At 39.8% G+C, this 24,091-nt stretch overlaps 1 protein-coding gene across 4 annotated transcripts in view; it reads left to right on the top strand.

The window, feature by feature from the left end:
* Positions 1-19,412, top strand: part of slco3a1 (solute carrier organic anion transporter family, member 3A1) — a 39,028-nt gene extending 19,616 nt beyond the window's left edge. For all 4 annotated transcript variants that reach the window (XM_040025668.1, XM_040025667.1, XM_040025670.1 and 1 more), the window contains 8 exons: positions 10,097-10,195; positions 10,287-10,559; positions 11,951-12,115; positions 12,221-12,419; positions 16,464-16,626; positions 17,067-17,239; positions 17,334-17,398; positions 17,789-19,412. In XM_040025668.1, coding sequence (XP_039881602.1) covers positions 10,097-10,195; positions 10,287-10,559; positions 11,951-12,115; positions 12,221-12,419; positions 16,464-16,626; positions 17,067-17,239; positions 17,334-17,398; positions 17,789-18,141 — 1,490 coding nt within the window. In that variant the 3' untranslated portion in view covers positions 18,142-19,412. The remainder of the gene's footprint in view (positions 1-10,096; positions 10,196-10,286; positions 10,560-11,950; positions 12,116-12,220; positions 12,420-16,463; positions 16,627-17,066; positions 17,240-17,333; positions 17,399-17,788) is intronic.
* The last annotated feature ends 4,679 nt before the right edge of the window (positions 19,413-24,091 follow it).

The following is a 24,091-nucleotide window of genomic DNA, read 5'->3' as shown; positions in this document are numbered from 1 at the left end:
CTCTTAGACATGTAATGGTTTGTATGAAAATAGTAAAACAATATATAATATAAGCAGGACAACTATATGTGGTGATTAATTTTTTAGTTTACAATATATCAGCGAGTGTATCTGACCGCAACCTCAAACTCAGTGATATCCAGTTTTAGTTTATACAAGAGAAAATAAGCACATTTGAGATGCCTGAATATTTGAGGGTTTTGGTTTACGGTACAGTTAGTTGGGGTTTTTTTTGTTTTGTTTTGTTTTTTGGTGGTTCTCCTATATTATATAAAGAGTATTTTACTCATATACATTGATTAGTGTGTAAATACATCTAACAAACTTATAATTCATCCATTAATAATATGCAGGAGTGGGCGCTGGTTTGTGGAAGCTGCCAGAAGTTGCCTTGCCAACTTGAATACAGTGGCCGAGATGGACATCAGTATTTTGCCTAATTATGATTTATATATGTAGCTCACGGTGTGGAGGAGAAGTGTTCCTGTGGCATGGAGGGAAATTTTTAGACTCGTATCAGGAGACAATAGGGTGCTAACGTGAGGATGTGTAGCCTTTCGCGAGGCCCTATTTAGGCCACGACCTGTCTGGGCTTAAATTGAGCCAGAGTCCAGATTAACATGATGGGGTGTTGAGGGGAAAAAGTCCTGCTGGAAAGCTGGTGTGTCAGCCGGGTGGAGGTCTGGCCGTGTTCTGCAGTAACCTCCCCACTCATCCTCAGGGTCAGAATGCTAATAGTATTAAACGTGTCCTCAAGCTGCAGTTTCTGTGTAGCAACCATATGTCAGTCAGTGAAACCATTTCCACACACAAGCAGCTGTTTTTATATCAGATCCCGGCTGAGTGTGCGCGAAGGGTTGGTTTCAAATTTGACATGATTTGACGTAAGCGGAAGTTAAAGTAGGATGATCCTGATGTAATGGCATTTGAATGTGAGTTGAGAGCCTACTTTGAGCTGAGGCTTTTTATTTAGGTCATGGCTGTGTAGAGTTAACAGGTTATTATTGGGTACAGCTGACTAACAAACTGACTCTTTTTCTCTCCTCCAGCTTCAACGGAAAGCTGAAGTCAGTTGATCAGAAAATTGATTAAGTTCTTCGACTTTAGTGATTTTTTTTTTTTTTTTGTTTTGTTTTTTTTGTTTTTTTTTTAATTCTCCTTCCTCTTGAATAAACCATCTAAACATTCTCTGGGATAACTAGAAAATAATTAATAGGCATTTGAAAGTTTGCAACTGTCTGGATTTTGGAAAGTTAGTGAGACTTCCTGCTTATCGCAAATGCTTTGACAAGTGATGGTGACGTTGATACTAAAAGCTGGGTGGGTAAAAGCTTTGCTTCCTGTGGGGAAGGCTGTCTTCTAATTCTGTTAGTACTTTCTTACGGATAGCTAAAGATTTGGTGACCATTAATCGCCTTTGTACCTCATCAAAATAGGTTTCACCTCAGAGGCGACTATGGCATGACTTACCTGTTAGCAGTAATCCTGTTGGCATGAGGGAGGCTGGGTTTACATAACAAAGATCAGTATAAGGTGGTGTCCCTCTCTTTGTATATGTGTAACATGTGTCATACTTAATGTTTAAACCTTAATTTGTGTCATAACACAATTTAAGAACATGGACGGAAAAAAATTCTGGTCAAACAGATAAGACACTGCAAGCTTCTTTGTGTTTAAAGTTTTCCTTATCTTTTAATTATTTATTTATATTTTCAGAAAATTGGTACCGGTAATGAGTCATTATGGTAAAAAAAAAAAACATCCTGCAGGTACAGCATGGCTGTCTGTGTTATTGGCAGAGATATGATGCAGTAAAACAAGAACCAGAAATGTTGTTACATGAAAGCGCTTGAGTAACTTTTTACTCCTAAATGATTCAGGACCTGATTTCTGGATATGCTTGCTTTCAAAGTGTTACAGGAAGATTGCAACGTCTTGTGAATTGCGTAAAATGTCTGTTTTTATTACAGCTCATGTCTAGATGGTGGTTGGAAAAAGTCTGTATTTAGTGATGACAAATTGAAGCCACACACCAACCAGAGACATGATTCTGCTCTGAGGTCAAAGTTGGAACAACACACTGATGCACACCCCACACATTTATCTAGAGATACACAATACATGTATTTCACAGCAGCCATGGTATGAAAGGTGAACTCAGGTGTTACTAATGACATTAATTAGGCTCTGTTCAGCTTGGGCACAGAGCCTTCATTGATATGATTAGTAACACCTGTGTTTAGGGCAGGTGACAGCATTGAGTCCTCGTTGTTGCTATCATCATTCTTAAATTGAGCATGTTGAGGTTGTAACTCTTGGCTTTTCTAAAGTTTGGAAGATTTCAACTGACATTTAACCAATGTACCAGATAAAAGATTCTGAGATCTTTATGAGGACTCAGGAAAAGACACAAAGCAGGCTGTGTGCAGTAGCTGCCCCTAACTTACTTCTAGCTTGTAGTCAGCTGTCTGACCAGGCAAGAAGAAGGGCCATCAATTTGTGAATGAGGTGGGACAAAAGGGCAAAGGATTATCAAGACTCTTGGTGAAGTGTGCTGAAAGTTTCTTAAATTTATCTATCACAGCCCTTTAAAGCGAACTGTATTTTATGATTTTGCCTGTTAGAACAATAACAGCTAACCTCAGCCAGCTAGCAATGATTAACTAGCATGTATCCCAGGCCAAACAATCCTCCACCACAAAATGGGCTGGTACTCAGCAGTCAAGTCATTACTTACATCTTGCTCGTAGCAGGTTGGACCCCCCTTTTTCCTTTCAGAAATGCCTCCGTTCTTCATATGATAGATTCAGCTAGGTGCTAACCACAGTTTCCTGTTCTCAGCTCTTAGGTGTGGCACCCAGTGTGGTCTTCTGCTGCTGTATCCTATCTGCTGCAAAGGTTCAAGTGTTACATTCAGAGATGCTCTTCTGCATACCCTGGTTGTAATGACTGGTTATTTATGTTACTGTGGACTTATTGTCAGCTGAAGGTAGTCCGATCATTCTGGCATCTCACCTCTGGAATCATCAAGGCATTTTCCTGCTAGAAACTGCTGCAGGATTTATATTTACATTTCAATTTAAATCCAGCCATTCTACTGTAAACCCAGTAGATCAGCAGTTTCTGAAGTACCGAGACCTGTCCGTTTGGTACCAATAACTATGCAGCATTCAGAGCCACTTAACTCATCTTTCTTCCACATTCTAATGTGTGGTTTTAAGTATGGCAGGTTAGAGCAGGGCGATATGGCCAAAAATATATATCACGATATATATTTGAAAATTTGCGATAACGATATAACTGACGATATAATTTCTGCGAGACAAAATTCAACTCCACAACTTTACTAGCGCAAAAAAACCCCCATCAATTTATTTTCACTTAAACAAGCAGCTGTTTTTTATGTGCATTAAAGCTATATAAACATTTAACAGTGCAAATGCAAATTCCTTGCTGAAAGTTTAACCAAAAGGCATTTCCAGTAGAAATGGGCTGACATATCCTGAGCATAGCCATGTATAATATCTACTGAAGTTAAAAAGAGGAGCTTTGCAACAACGTCACTGCTGTTTAGTTTCCTGTCTTCATTTATGTTGGAAGTGATAGCAGAGCTGTACGTTTGAATTTTTTCAGAAATCTCTCAGTCAGAACATGCTTTATCATGCTTAGGTAACTAGCGAAACTAGCGAGCTAACTTCCTGCTAACTTCTACAAAAAAATGTGCTTTGTTGTGTATCTGACGGACAAACACCAAACCAGTGAAGTTGCACCATTTTTAAAAACCAATTCTGGTTCATCCGTTTCACTCAACAATCCTCTTTCCCCCTTCTCATTCTCCGTTGCCGCCGTGCTTTTTCGGCCATGTGCGTATGAAAACAAAGGCACTGCGCATGTGCGTTTCACCCATATTCTATCGCGATATTTCATTTTCTTATCGTTGCCTAACATTGTACCGGTATTACCGTGAACGGTATAATATGGCCCAGCCCTATGGCAGGTCAAGTCTACATATCTAAATGCACTGAAGATCTATCATGTAATTGGCTGATTAGATAATTGCATTAAGTCAGTTGTACCTAATAAAGTGTCCAGTGAGTGTATATATCTACTAAAGCCACATGCAGCCATTCAAACAGCACTTTGCTCTATGCCTTTAAGTGCTTTCTAACTATCTCACACACTCTAACTCAGATGGATGCATCGGAAGCAATTTGAGATTCACTATCTTTTCCGAGGTTGCTTGGGATCAAACCACTAACCCACTGATTAGTAGACGATTCGATCTACCTCCACTGCTTCTTGGTTAGATGATTTTAAAATGGAATTCATATACGGGAACTTTGTACCACACAACTATACAACTGTTATCTCATTAATAGTTTACTTCAGCCCTGGACTGTCACAACACTTAGCACTCTGTGTACACCAAGTCACTTTATTACACTGTCCACTGCTCTCTGTTATACTCAACCACTTTAATTCCATCTGACATTAGCTCTGCTTGTTTTTCATGCAGCCATTTTTATTGTGTTATCTTGCTTTATTGAATCTATTAAGGCATTTTTTTTGTCTTCGTAGAGCCTCTTTGTTCTACATATTCAATTTCTTACATAGTGTTTTGTTGTGTTTCTTTTATTTTATTTTTTGTACTTATTTATCATTGTACTTTATTTAGAATTTTATTGACTGAACTCTTTTATTTTACTTTTAGAAGGTCAGTAAGTAGAAAAAATATTTGGTGTAATTTCTATCTTATTGGGCTATTTTATTTTTTTGCTTTTTTTTAAAAAAAAATTCTAGTTTATTTTTTATTTTTTTGCTCATTTCCCCTTTTGCTTTTGTTATTTTTACAGTGTTTGGTTTCAGTTTAGTTGTAGTCTTTTAATCTTTCAAATATGAATGGTATTTTTCAGGGGCAAATGAGGACAAATTACAAAATTCAAAATGGGTATTACAATGCTTTTAGTTGACTCTGTCACATAGATGTCCCAGTCTACACATGCATCAGTGCATACTTAGGCTAGTTGTGTTCACACTTAAACTAAAACTAGGGGTCATTTTCACTTTAGGTTAAAACAGCTATAGTTGGTCAGCAAACGTTCTACTGGTGACAGCTGAAAACTAAAGTTAAATTAGATAATGCTGCAGAAACTAAGCCCTTAGATGCATTTCATGAAGACTTGCTCCTAGAAGTACTTCGGTCCATTGCACAGTAGGAAATTTCTTTTCAAAACGGTTAAAAAAAATTCAGTTTTTACAAGTTTTGTGCTGTAGCTGAAGCACAGGACTTTTCTTGGGTGTAGTGTGTGACTTTTCTTAGTTAAAATGTCGTATTTGTCTGAATCTCTGTCAGAGTGACTGATGCCATCTCAGTTCTGTGGAGCAAATTGTCCATGCTCCTCTGACACGTCTGGCCTATTTGAGCATTTCTCAATGTTCTTTAATCTTAAAAATGTCTTTACCCTCCTACCCAGAGGATTTGATGACCTGATAGAGCAGAAGAGGAGGAGAGGTTTTGGTGTGAAAGCTCTTTAATCTTCTAGCGTGTAAATGTTGCAGTCACTTTGATGTGACCTTGGAATCTTGTGCCTTTTCTTTTCCCCGTCTCGACCAAACCTTGGGGTTGAACGCGTATTTAGGTTTCAGATGTGACGAGTTGGGATGCTGGTTTTATCTTTACTGGTCATTCAGCTCATTCAGGTTCAGTCTGGTCTCTTGTGAAAGTGTCACAAGCTGTTGTTTGGCTTCCCACACTACATTGTCCCTCTGCTGTTATTTAGCTCATGAGATTACTGAGCCTACTTGAGCAGGATTAATGGAGGAGTCGAAGGAACTCTTTGTACAGTGAGAGGAGGAAATGAACCAAGGGTGGTGCACTTGTCATGGATCTGACATTTCGATTACTCTGTGTGTGTGTGTGTGTGTGTTTAACCTCACAGTGTGCTGGTTTATAATTTCAATACCCAGATTAAACTGAACTTTGCAGCTAAGGGCTTTTATAGAGTCTTTGGGCTATGTGAACGCATGCATTATATCTATTTCTCTGGGTTTCATCTGGCATTAACCTGAGTGATTGTTATGAAGAGCCTGTCACTACCTTCATCATTTGTGTTATGGTTTAATCTGTGCATGGTGTTTTAAATACATCATTATAAACATCTGTAAGACAGATGCACTAATGCATTGTTGTTTGAGCGGAAACACTATCAAAGTGTTCAGTTAGTTTAGCATCAGGAGATTGCTAAACCACAAGAGTTGCATATGAAATGGAGATTCTGATCTACAGTTTGAATGATGCCTCCTGTTTTTGCGGGAGTATTTTTATATTCAGCCCCGGTTTAAGATGCATCTGTGGGTTAATTAATATGGACGTGGCTTTTCTGGCTTTTTCCATTGGTCTCTAAGTCAATTACAGGGAGACAAAAACACTAGACCCAAGCTTTGTTATTAAATTACGTCAAACATGCTCCCCAGAGAGTATAATTCACAGGGTACTAAAAGGCTTGAGTGAAGTACAACATGAACAAATTAGTTTGTTTTGTACTTATCTTGTAACGGGACAGCTAGAAGGGAAAAGAGAGATTACACTGCGGTTGTGTATTGTCCTTCATGCAGGTTTAATGTGCTTAACTTGGGTTTTTACTCCTGCTGAATCATATTGTGGAAAAAATATAATAATTTATAGTCAGTGTTGCTACACTTGTTTGTTTTTGTTTTACCAAAGAGTCAGGGTCTCAATTCAGATGTAAAAGTAACCAAGTTGTTCTCTTAATGCATCATTTTGTCCATTTAGTCTGCTACTTTTTGTGCACAGAAGAACTGAAGAAAACTGATGGATTTTTCTGGATTTGGGGGGGTTGAGGAGGCGAGAAGAGACTCTTTGATTCGGAAAAAGTCCTCTGACCATTGATCTCTGGTGACCAAAGACAAAAAGAGTGGATTAGGAATTTAGGTTCCTATTCTTTCCACACATCCAATAATTCAGTAATGTTTATTATTATTATTATTATTATTATTATTATTATCATCACACAATAAAATCTGACTGGACTGACTAGACTACTGAAAACACACAAACCAGAGTAATGGAAGCAAAACTGGAAAAAATTTAACTTGTGAGAGATGAACGCATGCAAGGATGCATCAAAACATCAGAGCCATGCACAAACTCATGAGATGAACCTTTTTTGGATCGTTTTGTTGCAATTCACCCAGTGCTCAGTGAATACTGTGATACTCCATAGTCTGACACAGTTTGTGAGTTTAACTTTCTTTTTGAGCCATGTTACACACTGTGACATTTAAAATGGTTGCATTGTCATTGTTTGTGGTGCAGCTCTGAAGAATCTTTAGATAAGAGCATAAAAGCGGTACACACAACAGATATTTGCTGACTTAGTGGTGACGCTCATTATGGCGAGAAACGGCTAGATTTTGTAGATGTACAGACGACTGTGTATCTAATAGCAGCTCCAATGTGGGAACAGTTAGTCGCCATGTCAAGAAATAACCTGACACACAAAGCACTACAAATTTTGTTGGTAACTGTAATTTAGCTTTTTTTGTAATGCTATTATGCAGGCCAACTCATGACATGCCTGCCTCTGTTGTTATTGACCCATAACATATAAAAAATGTAAAACCCTATCATTTTAGGTGGGGATTATCTCTGACTTTCAAATTGCACTGCCCTTGTTTCTCCTCCAGAAGCAGCAGATTGATAAGGGGCCACACTAGATTACTAACCTTTTTTTTTTTTTTTTTTCTTTCATGTGAGCCATGTGGCTTAAATGTTATCATCAAGATACAGCGTTTCTGAGAGCAACCAGGGGTAGGCAGAGACATTTATCCTCTCAGTGGTTGCTGATTCGTGGACTACTGAGCTATCATCTCCTGGAAGGTGATTTCACTAACTGAATTTCCTCTCTGGGGTTTCCTGTGGTGAAAGCAATTGTGATGTTGCTATGTGAAAGCAACACTTAGTTTCTAAGGAAACGCGAAAGAAATAGTGCATAGGCCTCATTTGCAACACCACAGGCAAATTTTGTAGTCACGTAGTGGTGGCTGCAGTCCTCTTCTTTTTTTCTTTTTTCTTTTTTTTTTAAAGTGCTTTAAGCAAAACTCTTTGTTAGGTATATAGTAAACACTTCCTAATGAAATACAACAACTTCCTCTATGTGTGTGTGAACCTCTCTGTGTGTGTGCGCGCGCGTGTGTGTGTGTGTGTGTGTGTGTGTGTGTGTGTGTGTGTGTGTGTGTGTGTGTGTGTGTGAGTTGACAATTTATTTAAAAAAAAAAAAAAAAAAAAAACTTCTCACATTTGGAAGTCTTTCATTCAGACAGCAACGGAAATTTGTCAGCCACCTGCCAAAATCTCAGAAAATAGCAGAAGGAATAGGTGAAAACCTGTCATGATCCAGTGCCTCATGACTACATCTGGGTCTTTGTTCATTTCCGTGCTGGTCTGACTGTCAACCACAAAGATGTTTCACTTGTATTCTTCAGAACAACAGCCAAATGTTCCCATCCCGACTTGAAAGGCTCTTTCTGTTTTGTTTCACTCCTTGTCTAGCTTAAATGAGCCTGTTTATATCGCATTAAAATGGAGAAGAGTGTATAGGTAGTAAACGCCACCTAGCAAATCTGTGAGCCATTTCCTTTATGCGAAGAATAAACTGTGATGTGAATGAGGCTCATGTGTTGACTCCCTTCCTATGTGGGTGGTCAAGGCAGGAAGCAGGCCTGATGCATTTGCTCTCAGTACAATCAAAGACATACACAGCTTAGTCACAGTTTCCATGTTTTTTTGTTTTTTTTGTTTTGTTTTGTTTTTGTTAAGTGGCTGCTTTTGGCATGCAAACAACATCGTCCTGGTAGCAGAAATATTTTTAATGCCCCAAGAGAAGGAAGCAGAATTAGCAGGGATGTTTTCATTTCATTTTGATGGTAATTCGAAACTGCATTTCTTGTGTGCAGCAGTAGTTAAACTTAAACTCGGATCTGGTTTGTCGCAGTACAGCTCTCCACACTCAGGTCTAATAATACCGCAGATCACAGGACAGACTGTCGGGGGGATATTTGTCTCCTAAATTGAGCTTTGAGTCTTCATTATCTCCCTGCAGTCTGAGTCATAGTGCCAGACTTCCACCCCGCTGACAATGCTCTAATGAGGATTTTTAGATCAAGCTTCAAGCTGCCCACTATAAGACTGGGACAGAACCACTGTTTTCCATTGTCAGGTGTGTATGTTATGCTGTGAGTTTGATAGGGCTGAGCCATGTGAGCATAACGAACACAGTCGCTGTGTGCTGCCACCAATAGCATTGTGGTTTTTAACTGACTTGATCTTTCATGACAGCTGAATTGCTTCTGTGTTTGCCGTCATGCTCCACAGTGTACCTACTGGATAGGACCGCTGAAAACGAAGAGAATACTGTGGAAGATTTGCTGTCGTTCTATTTTGATACGTTTTGAAATTGAATATCTTCAAGTAGCTGCCCAGAAAAAGTAGGACAATTGAAGGTTTCACTTTTAGGCTCTTAGAACTTGAGCCTTTTGTACTATATTCAGACCTTTTATGGGCTAAATATTAAACCAGTTTCCATCCATCTGTTTTCTTAACTGCTTCTCCAAGTAGGCTGGAGTTCATCCCAGCTATCATAGGGTGAGTGGTGGGGCCACTACTCATTTGATAAACAAACGAGTAGAGTACAAGGAATCAAGTGCCCTCGTTAGGTGTTGTTTGTACTGTATTCTGATTTTCCTAAATCTTGCTCCTCTGTAAGAACACCCTCCATCTTACAAAGACTAAAACTAACTGTGTAGCTACTTAAAAATAAGTTAAATCTAAAGATTTTTAATGAATACAAACTCAGATGAGCAAATTAAATTAATTAAAACTGCTTGATGCTTTCTCATACTATATGTCTGTTTACCATAAATGTTTAACACTACCCACAACATATTAACAAGACTTTGAGGAAAAACAATAAAGCATTTAGGTTACTTTAGATATTTTTTCCCAGTATAAAAATATATCCTAGAGTACTGGATGTGTAGAAATCAAACATTAAACTTTATCAATGTTTCTTTGCAGGAATCCTCTTCTCTACACTGGTGTTCGGACCTGCCTGCGGCTTCATCCTTGGATCGCTGTGCACTAAATTCTATGTGGACGCCATCTTCATTGACACCAGTGAGTTGAATTTGTCCCTACTCTGTGATCCTCTCGTGTGTTCTTTTTTTGGCATGTGCAGTTTATTGACCGACACCATGCCTCCCCGCAGGTAAACTGAACATCACTCCAGAAGACCCGCGGTGGATCGGGGCCTGGTGGGCAGGCTTCCTCCTGTGTGGTGCCTTACTCTTCTGCTCTGCTGTCTTGATGTTTGGCTTCCCTCAGTCGCTGCCAGCAAGGGAGTGGGAGGAGGGAGCAGATAGCGAGCAGGTTATGCTTCCTCCCTCTCTGAGCTCAGACTGTGATACTCCTAAGCCCAGCAACGGAGTCGTAGTTAACCATGAGCCTGCCAATAGCCCCACCTGCTGTCAGCAACTCAGGGGTGAGCATGCAGCATCCAGTGTGGTACTGCAGTTTTTTTTTGGTTGTTGGTGTTGTTTTTTTAATGCAAGCATGTATGGAACAAAAACACACAACATTTTATATTTTTATTTGTTGTATTTGCCAAATGCTATGAAGTACTGACAAAACAGAAGTGCTACAGTCCTTTTTAAATAAAACCTGTTAGTGTAAATGGTACTAGATTAGTTATAATATCATCCTTTGTAGTATTATGTGTTGTTAAAGATAACCTATGATTATTTTTTTTTCTTATTTTTTTACTGTTATAGTGACAAGTGCTCATGTTAAACATGGTCAGATGGTGAGGTCAACATATACGTATATAATCCCAGTAAACCAAAAGCTCAGTTTCAGACTGTGCTAAATGCTCTGGTTCAGACATCTATCATTAGTATGGTCATCTCAGCTTATGTTCAAACTTGCTGTTTTCAAGGGGCAGCCGATCAGAATAAAGCTGACTCAAAGAAAAGGAGGCTTGTATGAGACAAAGGATAAACTTAGAAGCTGCTTCAAGGCCCACTATATAACACATAAGAATTGAACTGTAAATCTACTCTAGCTACTGGAGTCTAGACTAGGTCCCCACATCGCACCATTGCAAGTTGTACTTGTGTATATATATTTTAATTAACAACAAGTTTGTAAAATATCTGTCTCATTAAGGGGAAATACATTGAAAGAGTATGCAACTTTTAAAAGTAAAATGAACTACTAGAAGAACTTGAACACTAGTTTTGGATTAGTAGAGTTTTTTCAGCGTTTTGATGGTCACTGTAGTGGCTATATTAATTTCTTAAAGTTCTCTCTTATATTTAATATAACCACACTACGGACGGACAACCGCCTGTTGTTATGCGTTGTCGTTAGCAGCAACAACGACGGTAAAACCATTGCGTGTCCGCTTGTTTATTTTCCACATAAACCTTTCACAATAAAGCTCAAGATCCTGTTGAGACCTTTCAAAATAAACTGAATCACGTGAAAGAGTATGCAGAGTGTTTACGGATGAGAAGTAAAAAAAAAAGAGCCGTCTGGTGCTAAAAAATAAACCTTAGACTCAAACGTTAGAACAGGCTTTTCCCCGCAGCACGCCGTGTAATAAATACTCACAAAGCAAACGGCGGCCGTTACAACTTATGTCTAAAAATGTATAGTTTCATGCATCGGTTAAAACACTCAACTGCAGGTACACGACGCCCAGCTGGAAACACTTCATGCAAGCTGCCCGAGATTCACAGAACTTTCAGGAAATGTAAATTTTTGTGATTTATATTGTTATCGGGACGATAGATGTCTTATATCGGGATATGAGATTTTGGTCATATCGCCCTACCCTCAATGCTTATCTTTCCTCTTTCCTTTTATGTCCAGTGATCCCCACGGTGACCAAGCAACTCCTGTCGAACCCTGTGTTCACCTGTATCGTCCTGGCGGCCTGTATGGAGATCGCCGTCGTAGCCGGCTTTGCAGCCTTTCTGGGGAAATATCTTGAGCAGCAGTTCAACCTCACCACCACCTCTGCAAATCAGTTGTTAGGTTTGTATTCTGTGCAAAAAGTCGCACGTATGCACACTTTTTTTTTTTTTTTTTTCTTCTGCAGAGGAGCATAATAAACAGATTTGGGCCTATCTTGTGTTTAAGGTATGACAGCTATTCCATGTGCGTGTCTGGGGATCTTCATGGGTGGTCTGCTGGTGAAGAAGCTGAATCTATCAGCGCTGGGAGCAATCCGAATGGCCATGCTGGTCAACCTGCTGTCCACCGCCTGCTACGTCTCCTTTCTGTTCCTTGGCTGTGATACGGGTCCCGTCGCAGGAGTGACCATCCCGTATGGCAACATGTAAGAAAAAATATTTAATATTATCACTTGTTACATCCTCTGCTTAAAAGCATCAACGAAAAGTGGAAACTGAGTTTGTAGAAAACACTGGTTTTAAATTACTTAATAACCACAACTAAAAGGCTAAAAGTGGCATATTCCTCACGCCAACCTCAGCTGTGCCTTGATCCAAGGCGAGTAGGGGCTGCAGACTGATGTAACACAATAAATAAAGCAGTTGAAGTAGCTGTCAGCCAAGATCATGTGAAGAGGTGCAAGTTGAGATTATCTTTTATGTGTGAAAGAGGGACGAGTTAGAGCGCTGTTGCTCAGTGTGGCATTCTGATCTTCAGGCTTCTGGCCTATGTTTACTTCCTGGATAACCCCTTTTTAAAACTACCTGTGGTTACATAAAGTTTGGGAAGCCATCTTTTTTGATATCCAATTCAGTAAGCAGAGACTATTTGAAAGAATTGAACTCAATGTGTTGAAGCGCAAAGTTTGGGTAATAAACTATTTGATGATTAGACTCAGATGAAGCTACATAGCAGAGCACTCCCACCAGTGGTGGGAAATAGGACAGGACCACCCTGGAGTCTAGACGCTGCTGGTGGTGATGGAGATAAAGCAGATGGACTCGGACGAGGGTATCTGAGCGAACAAAATGAAATCGAGATGTAGTGGAGGCGGGCCACAGTGAGCACCAAGATTTAAAGCACAGGGAACAGAGGCTGATTGACTCGCTGAATAAGGAAATAAAGTTACTGGACCAGAGATAATGATGAAAGAAGTGATCTAACAACAGACTAGCAGCCCAACCATGCAGGAATGCAGGGAAACGAGTTAATACTAGGTCTTCCTCGTTGAACTTGCATAGAAGCTTCATTCACACGTCGCCAGAAACTGTGTCCTTAACGTAAGATGAGATGAGCTCATCAGTGGAGGAACGGCAGATATCTAATGATATATTTCTGTTGTCCTCACTTCAGCGTGTTTTCATGTCATAGGTTGAGGAGGAACAAAATGCACTGTTAGCATTTCAAACCCAGTTTATCGAACGAGAATACAAGCAGTTAACAAACTCTAGCAGTGAAAAGCGGTGCTGCTGCTAAGGCTGGAGGACTTTTTTGCAGGTGAACTGTAGGGACTATAAATGTGTAAATAAAAATTCTTATCACTGCTGGACATTGGGGCAAAGATGGGACAGAAGGCTTTTTATTCAAACAACTTTGTGTCATTTTGTCGAGTCTATAAAAAGATTTTCTGTTTGGAAAGTGGCCTCGAGGGCTGCATGAACTGAATATGAATGTGACAGACTTCACTGAATCAGACACCAATAAAAAGAGGTTTAAAGCAAAGCTATTATGCAGCAGGACACGTTATTCACTTTCATATTGATAAACCTTTCAACTGAAGCTCTGTTGTTAGAAGGGACTTTGTATTTATTCTGTCGTTTGTCATAAATTAGCATGAATCACTGTCTCATGCGCACACTTTTTAACTTAAATTCTTTACTTCAAAGGTAAAAAGACAGTTTGTTTTTATAAAACCTAAAGAAGTACATGAGGATAAACTCGTAATTTTACTCCACAAAGCAAATTATATGATAATATAACAAATATGGTGTTTGGCTTCTTCCTTCTAATAGAAACAAACATCTCAAATCAGAACAGACACATTGCATTCCTCTTCACCTTATGCATGTATCTTGAATCCAAGGATATCAGCCTGTGGATTAATTCGTGATATCAAGATTGCTCCCTTTTCTCATCTCATGTTTTATAACTATTTGTGACGGCATGAAGTAAAATGCCCCCATTTTGACCTGTATCTGAATAGTACTGTCAAAAAATCAGTGAGTGAGGCAGAGCTACACCTAGGCATACACCCCACAGATCATCTGACGTGGACACACACAGTATGTGGAATTGTAGGTGGTTATTGCTCTGTTAACCCCCCAGCAGGGCTGGGTCTAACACCTTTTTTTTTCTCTCTGGTAGAAATCTAGCTTTACTGCGAGTGCTCCTTTGTTTTGTTTTTCACAATCCAAAGTCTCCTTTTTCTTTTTGTATTGGATTTGAATTTAGAGGGAATAATCAATGATAGCCTCTCAGAATGATAAGGAGTCCTTTAAAAAAGAAAATCTAGATAGCCTCCATATGTAATCGCTTCGATCTTGCACCAAGCCTGACAGTTTTCATGCAGATCTACCCTTAACTTCTTAGTAATCCTGCCAGTGGCATCTTCAATTGTACTACCTGCCACAGAACAAAGACCTTATTTATCATCTTAGTAACTCTGTCACTTCTTACTGGGGTGCATCACCATAGTAAGGCTAGAGATCAACCTACTGACCAATCACAGTGTCACCACAGCTGGGAAAAGCCTCTGACTTCTGCACAGATAGTAGAAGGGTTTTACTTTTTAATGTCTAATTTCTGATGCAATACACAGATGACCATTAAGAATTATAAATTCTTAGATGCAAGTTTATTCCTTCATTGTTTTTCCCTATTACATTAAATTTGCACATAGTCTAAACCTAAATTTGAATTCTGTTTTTAATGTGTTCCTTACTTGCTCTCAGATTCTCCTGTGTCCTAATACACAGGATACAGCTGTGATATTGATGATTCTGTTTACTGTCAGTGCAGTCAGCGTTTTGCTGGTTTTCTTTCCTGGCTTCAAATAAGCTAAATTTTATTATTATAGCAGCTCTTTTCCAGTCTTATTGACCAAAGCACTTGAAGTGCCCCTGCATTCATTCAGGCCTTTTAATACTAAACTGCTGTGCAACGCTTCTCCTCACACACCGCTGCTTAGTCAGCAGCAGAAATGATGCTTTCAGTCTGTATTGTGCGTTTAACCTCTTTATATTTTTCCCCATACTTTCCTCATAATTTTATCTTCCTTGGCAAAGTCACCTGCTCTGGTGCCAGTATACTTATCTAAACTTTTAATTTTGATTGTTGTGCCAACATCAAACCTTTCAGGTGAATGTGCGATTGAGAAACCCTGGGTAACCTTGGTGAGTTGGTTAGCAGCTTCTTGTGGCTGCTTATCGTGATTTTTGATGTTTGGGTAAATGAATTCAGATAATTAACAGATATCAGAAGTATGCTGAACTCGCTTCATAGTGCAAAGCCCACGTAAAAAAAAAAAATCTTCTGCCAGCTTTCACTGCTCCACTGTTTTCAATGCTTTAATCTTGTTATTGTACCACAGCTAAACCTGCAACAGCAGCAAATATTTGTTTAATCAGTCAATCATCATATTTTAGTTAAAAATGATTACTTTTGGTTGCTGTGTCTCATTTAAGTCTTTAAGCCTGTTTAAGTCAGGTAATCAATACATTACATTTAGCCCTAGTGAAGCTAATTATTAGTTACAAATGATGATGGTGTTTATAGAACGGATGTTAATGTAAGTGTGCGATATAAACAGGGGGCAGGAAGTAGATTAAGAGGAGGATAATTGATCTGTCACACAGGGGCTGTTTTTGAGGAGGGGGAGATTTTACACTCACACACACACATATGCAGAAATCCAGCTGTGTTTTGCACACAGATGTGTCGAGGTTCCTCGAGAAAAGCGTACCTGTTTGGATCACTTTGAGACCGATAGCACTGTATTCTGCGGGGGTTTTGGTATTGAGCTCCTTCTCTATCTTTTTATCATTGTGCTAGTAAAAGATATTCATGTGTTCAGATGAATATTAAACACCTCCTTTTATTTGCAGCGCACTTTGAGACCTCTATGAGTCCAAGGTTGCTTCTTTTTCAGTTAAAATAAAAGCATTCAGGCTCAGTCTTCAGCCTCGGTGTTGCTTTTATCTCTTTAATAAAGTGTGAACTCAGTGATTTAGTCTGTGTGCTCATCCTGTAGAAATACTGAATGTTTGGGCCGCTTTTGAAATTGGTGGCCTAAAACCAACTTGTTCCAGAGCGGGTTAGGAGAGCTGCGTCGTTTCCATGGAGATGTTAAAAGTGAAACAGTGTCCATAATATCTGATAAAGGGTTCCTTAGTTTTACAGATGTAACTTACAGCTGTTTCTCTCTGTTTAGGACCCTGCAGGCGAGCAGGAAACCAGAAGCTCAGTGCAACAGTCAATGCAGCTGCTTCACCTCCTCCATCAGCCCTGTGTGCGGCTCCAACGGCATCACCTACCTGTCCGCCTGCCTCGCCGGCTGCAGCCGAACTGGGATCCCCGCATCCAACATTTCTCAGGTTTTCATTTTGCTTTTGCCCTCTGATTATGATGAGTACCAGCAATGTTGATGAGGACTGTAGCACAGAAAAGCCACCAGAAACCTTTATAGTGTTCACAGATATGAAGTCCCAGTATTTCACAGCTCTGTCATCAGCATGCACATGCTGGGCAGTCAGGTGGTAACGTGCTTGTTTCAAGATCAGATGCTGACTGCAGATAATGTCTTCTATATTCAAATCACATCAGCTCAGCAGCACAAAATATCACCACTTCACTGCTGCTGAATTTTTTTTTTGCTTTTCTTTTTTCAGTTTTTAAGTGCTCCTAAAACAAACACACATTGCTCATTTCTACTGAGGATTTTGATCCAGACGTGAGGAGCAGGTGTAGCATGTGTGTTCCTGCAGGATGAATGGCTTGTTGTTGTACAAACGTCTCTCTCTCTTTCTGTTGACAGAATCTGACCGGCTGCTCCTGTATATCCAACGACAGCGAAAGTGCCACGGCGGTTCCCGGGAAATGCCCAATGCCGGGATGCCAGCAGTCTTTCCTCATCTTCCTGTGCGTGATTTGTGTCTGCAGCCTGGTCGGAGCCATGGCCCAGACTCCCTCTGTCATCATCCTAATCAGGTATCGTTGTGGTTTTATTTTATTTTGTGAAGAGACTCTCAATGCTTTAATTTGAAAAATAAAACTTTTTTTGTTCTGTCTGTTTCTCTTGAAGGACTGTGAGCCCTGAGCTGAAATCATACGCGCTCGGTGTGCTGTTCCTTCTGCTGCGACTCCTCGGTAGGAACCGTTTCCAGATAACACATCACTTTCACATACAATCGCTCAGTCTCATTTCTCTCACTCGCAGCACAAATCCTGTTGAGGCTGCAAGCGTGTGGCGTTTTACCAATGCCTCCAGTGACGCACTCTGTTAATGACGGCAACCCGTCAATCGCTGATGCGCGGCTGCATCGACTTTAGGTGTTTTCAGATGGAAAGCAAATAAATCAGGTCACGAGAGTGTAAAAACAACCTCACGTTCAGGAGGCAAGAGAAGAAATGGAACATAAGAGAGACAAAATGTGATTTTTAAATCATTTCAGTGCGTACGGAGTGATAGTTTGAAGATTTATGATTCTCCTCTTACAGCCAGCAAACCTTAGCTCAGTCCATGTTTCTCTCTTGCAGGATTCATTCCCCCTCCTCTGATTTTCGGTGCTGGGATCGACTCCACTTGCCTTTTCTGGAGTTCGGACTGCGACAAGAAGGGTGCCTGCCTGTTGTACGACAACGCGAATTACAGGCATCTCTACGTGAGCCTGGCCATCGTTCTCAAGGGTGTCGCCTTCCTCCTTTACACCACCACGTGGTATTGCTTGCGGCGGAACTACAGGAAGTACATCAAAAGTCACGAGGGCCACTTGACGCCAACTGAGTTTTACCCGTCCCTCACCGACGGCCCCAAAGTCGTCGACAGGACGAAGTTTATATACAACCTCGAGGACCACGAGTTTTGTGAAAATATGGAGTCTGTTTTATAATTTGTAAAGCAAAAAAAGGACAATATGGACATTTAAATGACTATTTTAGGAATGTAGTTTTTTCTTCTTTGTTAAATTCAAGAGGTTTTGATAAAGGCGATCTATTTTACGGCCCGTTGAGGTCCTCGGTGGCTCTCGACTGCGCTACACGTCCTCGATAAAATCAAAAGGGTCCACTGTAGTTGTTTACGTCTGAGCGAGGTGTTGTCAGGTGTTGCCAGTGAGTTCCCGTGTTGACTCTGTGGTAGAAGACAAGCGCAGTACCGTCCCACTCAGTCCTAGTCTGTTATTAGTGAGTGGACATGATGCTACTACAAACTATAGTTGCCATATTGTTTTAGGTCCGTCACGATTCCAGTGACAGTTTCCTTTCAGTCAGCACTGTGTGTTTTTGTTCCGTCACTCTTCAAAATGACATTTTTATGGTTAAAAAAAAAAAAAGTTTGGTTTGTTTTTCAGTTATTCATATTTATAAAAGTTGCCAAGTGTTTACAAACTACTAGTTGATGCATTTTAATTTCACTGCAGGAAATTTTCCTATTGAAAAATTAAAAAAAGAGAGAACAGAAACACCCTCACTGGGTTATTTTAGTGGCCTGTTGGATCTTTTAACTGCTCAGTTTCCTGTTCTCTTGCTGGATCATAGACACTGTTTTTTGATACTTCTTAGACTAGACGTTGAGGTCTTGTCTTATAGGTTGAAATGTGCAATGTTTCTTCATGATAGCATTTCCATGTTGTTTTTACTTCTTTTCAGCCTAATATGTCTTAATAAGGGATAGTTTGAATAAGAACTTTCTATATGTTTTCTTTTGGCTTTTGCACCCAGTGTCAAAGCAAAGGAAATCAAAAGTAGTATTTTTATGTTGTTCATCCTTCAAGTGGAAGGTTTGTTTTCATTTGGCCCAGAATGTTTTTATTAGATTGTTTTCGAGTATAAATTATATGTAATCTAATTGTCTGGGATGTGTGTGTGTCTGATGTTACAAAAGATCTGGGACAATTCACATCTATGGTGTGTTGCCTGTGTCTTCAAACTAGGCCTGTAATAAGATACAGAGGTTACAGATGTGCTAAAGGAGACTGTGTGTACAAGGTTAAATAAAGTTAAAGGGCACTGAATTCATATCCAGGTGTGACTCACTGCACATGTGACCTGTTACTCAGCTGAGCTCTCTGCAATTATAGTTCGTCCCTTTTCTTACACTTTTTGTATGGCAGCATATTGTTTATTTTACTCTGGAAATAAATTATTTTTCAGAAAATTCATACAAATTTGAGTTCTTTTCTTTTGAGTTCTGTTTGTGTGCAAGTGGCTCCATAGTGTAGTCGTTTACACATTCGCCTAACAAGTCAAAGCTTGCCAGTTTGGTCCCAGGAGGAGGCACGAGTCCCTTGGGGTTTGCATCAGGAGGGACATCAGGTGTGAAAATCTGCCAAATCAAATATGCAGAGCCATCCTGTGGTGGCCCCTTGTGAATAAGGGAGCAGGCAAAATAAGTTTTATTTTGCATGTGTGTAGAGCTGAGTTGTTCAGTGTTTTTATAAACAACCACTGTTTCTGCTGGCTAGCAGGGGGCGACTCGAGGGGCAAATTGTCACAAAGTATGGAGGAGTGTCTACAGCCATCTGTAAAATATGGTGGAGGCTGGGTCATGGTTTGGGGCTGCATTTCAGCCAGTGGTGTTGCGGTCAAAGTTGATAGAATTATATTGGTCATATTTTCATCCACAATGCAATACAACCTGTAAAGTGTTGTGGTCTTAACTCAAAAGAAGTAATGTATTATAGCGATGAGGAGTACTCCAGATTTTGGTATCGATCTGATACCGAGTAAATACAACACCGATGCCTTTAATGATACTTTTAACCTTTAAAGGCAGCTTAGGTCAGAGAGAGCAGTGTGTCGTGATTCATGAGATGAATCAATTTGCTAAACCTGGATACATTTTAATGGCCACTAAATCACTGTTTTTATGCAATAATTAGCTAACATAACGAAATGCATCTTTTAACTTTTCATGTATTTTAAAACTGGATTTTCTGGAGACCTGGAATGCCCACCCTCCAACAGGTCTCGTCAGATGTCTGCCCCTCCCTGCACCAGGTCCTGCCAGAGGTTTCTTCCTGTTAAAAGGGAGTTTTTCCTTTCCACTGTCGCCAAAGTGCTTGCTCATAGGGGGTCGTCTGATTGTTGGGGTTTCTCTGTATTATTGTAGGGGTATTTACCTTACAATATTAAGCGCCCATATGGGTGGCTGTTGTGTAAGTAAAATTAAAATCAATTTAGTTAAATTTAAACATGTCTGTCTCTAAGGCACTTTGGATCAACTTCTGTTGTTCAAATGTGCTATAAGTAAAACTGACATGAGAGTTGATACAAAACGATTCAACATTTGTCATAGTCTGTGTTTAATGCAATTTTTTTTTCATTTCTGAAAAAAATAATTCATTTAACATGATTATATTACATTAAATAATATAATGCATATTTACAAGATAAAGCAAAGTATCTATCCGATAACAATACCAGCATCGGTATCAATACTATCAATATTTGATCTGCCCACCTCTGATATATTACACATTACTCATTACTTTTTTTTCAAGTAATGCTGTATTTTACTTAATTACTAAGTGGATGAAGTAATTTGTTACACTACTCGGTACTTAACTTTGTTCAAATGGCCAACAATATAAACCTGAGGCAGTTCCACACACCAACACACAACTTATTCTATTTAGAACACAGATGCAATATTTTAGTATGTATTTATGAACAGAAAATTGACAACTTGAAGCAAAGCTGAAAACGAGCACAGAGAGACTTCAAAGCGATTGCCACAGTCAACTTTAGAAACATGAACAAGTACAAACGGAAGCTACGAGGCTGACGGCTCATCACTGCCTTTGTTATCTGCTGAAGTTCAGGCTCTGGTTGCTAGCATGCATTCAGCTTTAATGTCACTTTGGGGTTTTGGCTAGCTTTGTGTTAGCATGCTGTCTGTGCAGATACTTGGAAAGAGCTGAAGATGTGTTATCAGCAGAATGCGATTGATTCTATCTTGGATGTAGTTTCAGCTTTACCATCGTACTCTTGTCCTTTCATAAAATAAACAGTAATGTCCATATCTGGACTGCAGGCTGCTCCACCGCGGTCCTCCTCCCTACAAGTAACGACACAATTGCAACGGTAATTTATTAATGAATTTAGTGCAGTAACTGCACCACTGAAAAATATAATGTGACTCAATGCTGTTGGCCACAACTTCATTTTTCAGCATGACAATGATCCCAAACAAAGTGCCAATGCAGTAATAGCATAGCTGGACAGAAAAACATGCAGGAGTCGCAAGAGTTCAGGCTGTGCTGGTCAAACAAAATATCGATTTTCAAACTTTTTAGAATTGTACAAACTCTGTTTTTGCCCTGTATACTGTATTTCTATTCATGTTTGCACATATTTCAATAAATTGCTGCACTTATTTACCACACCGGCTCAGATGTCACCTGGCTTAATGAGGTCTAGAAGTAGGCTACTGGAACAAGATATGCAAGGACCGAGAACATGGAATTGTTGGTGTGTGTGTGTGTGTGTAATCACGGTTCTATTTTTCAGATAGGCTTTTTAAAGATTCTAATATAAGTGTTGAGGCACTGTTAAAATAAAAGCTCCAGCTCAGCTGCCAGTTTGTATTCACGGCTCAGCACATATTCCCAATATTATACCAAGTCCTCGCCCAGCGAGATGCTTTATATAGACACGAGAAATTAATGGTACCACATGAGGACAGAGACTTTCCATATTTTGATTTGCACAGTGGATTGGAGGCTTAGTTTAGCCGTTAGACTTTAGCTCTCACAGTTTGAGTACCACAGAACCACTGAGAGTTTGTAAAATATGCTTCTAGATATTATGTAAATCAATACATGTTTCTGCAAAAATAATTTTAACAAGTGCTACTTAATATTTTTACTGTATAAAAACAATAAATAAATCAAAGAACAATTTTACCTTTTGAAGTCAAATAAGCATGAATGTTACATGAGGATGTATATAAGGCTCTCTAACAGCAAATGCTGCTGAGGGAAGGACAAAGTGTGCAATGAGAACTTTCAAATTCAAATTCAAATTCAAATTTTATTTGTCACGTACACAGTCATACACAGTACAATATGTAGTGAAATGCTTGGACAACTGCTGGTGACCTAAAGAAAACAAAAAAGGAAAAGGCTATGAATAAGATAGGAAATAAATATGAAAAATTAAAAAGGGTAAATTTAACTAGGAAGGAATAAAATATAGATTAAGGTTAAAAATGAAATAACTGTACAAGACAAATTAGAATTTGTGTTGTACAACACAAATTTTCTTTTTCTTTTGTTTAATAAAGGCTTTCAAAAGCAGCACAATTCAAAGTTCTTCACTTCATCACATTAATAGACGTGAGAGTTCAATCAGACCTCAAGTTTTCTAAGGCTTTCATTCCTGATATATGACATGTGAAAAGTGAAGTAGATTCAGTCCCTTATAAACCAACAAAAGAATATAAAAGTCACTTTATTGACACACAGGGAGCTGGTACAAGATGACTGATGTGGTCCTCTCTCCTGGGTTTCTAAGAAACACTTGAATAATAGCTTTCCTGGATTTCTGGACGTAGCACACGAGTCCTTGTGTTCTTGACATCATGTAACTCTCAAATGTCCAACCTTGAGCTAAAACGACTGAGCAGAGCTATATATATATATATATTAGGGGTGCAACGATACACAAAATTCACGGTTCGGTTCGGTTCGATACTTTGGTGTCACGGTTCGATATTTTTTCGATACAAAAAAAATGTTCATGCCTTTTTAATTTGTCATTTATTAAAATTATAAATATATATTTTAACTCAAAAGTACAGTTTTTAAATTTAATGTTGCTGAAACAAAAGTAATTAAAAAAATAAATATATCACTGTGATTGAGGAATCACTCATCTTTGGAAAAGAGAGTTTATTACAGAGAAATGGCTCTTTCCAAAATAAAAGTTATACTATACGCTTCTTCTGGGCTATATTCTCAGCAGCATATTGTAGCGGGTCAGGGCTGTTCGGGGTTCTGTTTGTATAGTTATGTTTTGTTTATGTTGCCATAGTGACGGGTGACGCCCTTTCGCTGCGACGGTGTGTCCTTCCGGGGTCAGAGGGCGCCCTGTGTGTTGTTGTTGTTGCTGTGCGGTTGCCACGCTGAGCAGTTAGCTAGCGGCAGTGTTCTTCTGCAGATGTCAATAAACGGCTGTGCTCCCTGGCTAGCTCACGGGAAGCAAGACCAAACGACACCTCCGTCTCCTCGTTGTCTGAGCTCGCCACATTGGTGTCAGAAGTGGGATGATGGTGGCACCCCATGTTCTGACCCGAGTGACTTTTCCCCTGCCGGTCGTGACCGGCCGGTGCGCCAAAAGAAGGCACCTGGACATTTGCAGGACTTTGTGTGGGGCAATGGGGTCGTCGGGGACGACTGACCCCTTAGGTGGGGGCTATGTAGCGGGTCAGGGCTGTTCGGGGTTCTGTTTGTACAGTTATGTTTTGCTTATGTTGCCATAGTGACGGGTGACGCCTTCTCGCTGCGACGGTGTGTCCTTCCGGAGTCAGAGGGCGCTCTGTGTGTTGTTGTTGCTGTGCGGTTGCCGCCCTGAGCAGTTAGTTAGCAGCAGTGTTCTTCTGCAGATGTCAATAAACGGCTGTGCTCCCTGGCTAGCTCACGGGAAGCAAGACCAAACGATACCTCCGTCTCCTCCTTGTCTGAGCTCGCCACAATATTAAACATATCAGGTCCCCATAAGGAGAATCATGTGCTAACGGCTGTCTAAATGACCCGGGTAAAGTTTGTAGCATGCATGCTTGTTGTTTTTGTCTGCTTCCACTTGTCTTTGCACTAGGATGATGTCGGTGTAAATGTGCAG

Source organism: Simochromis diagramma, unplaced genomic scaffold (genome assembly GCF_900408965.1).
Source record: "Simochromis diagramma unplaced genomic scaffold, fSimDia1.1 OVJJ01000293.1, whole genome shotgun sequence".
Classification (NCBI taxonomy): Eukaryota; Metazoa; Chordata; class Actinopteri; order Cichliformes; family Cichlidae; genus Simochromis; species Simochromis diagramma.
Note: the sequence above shows the minus strand (reverse complement) of the source record. Positions and strands in the feature narration are given on the sequence as shown.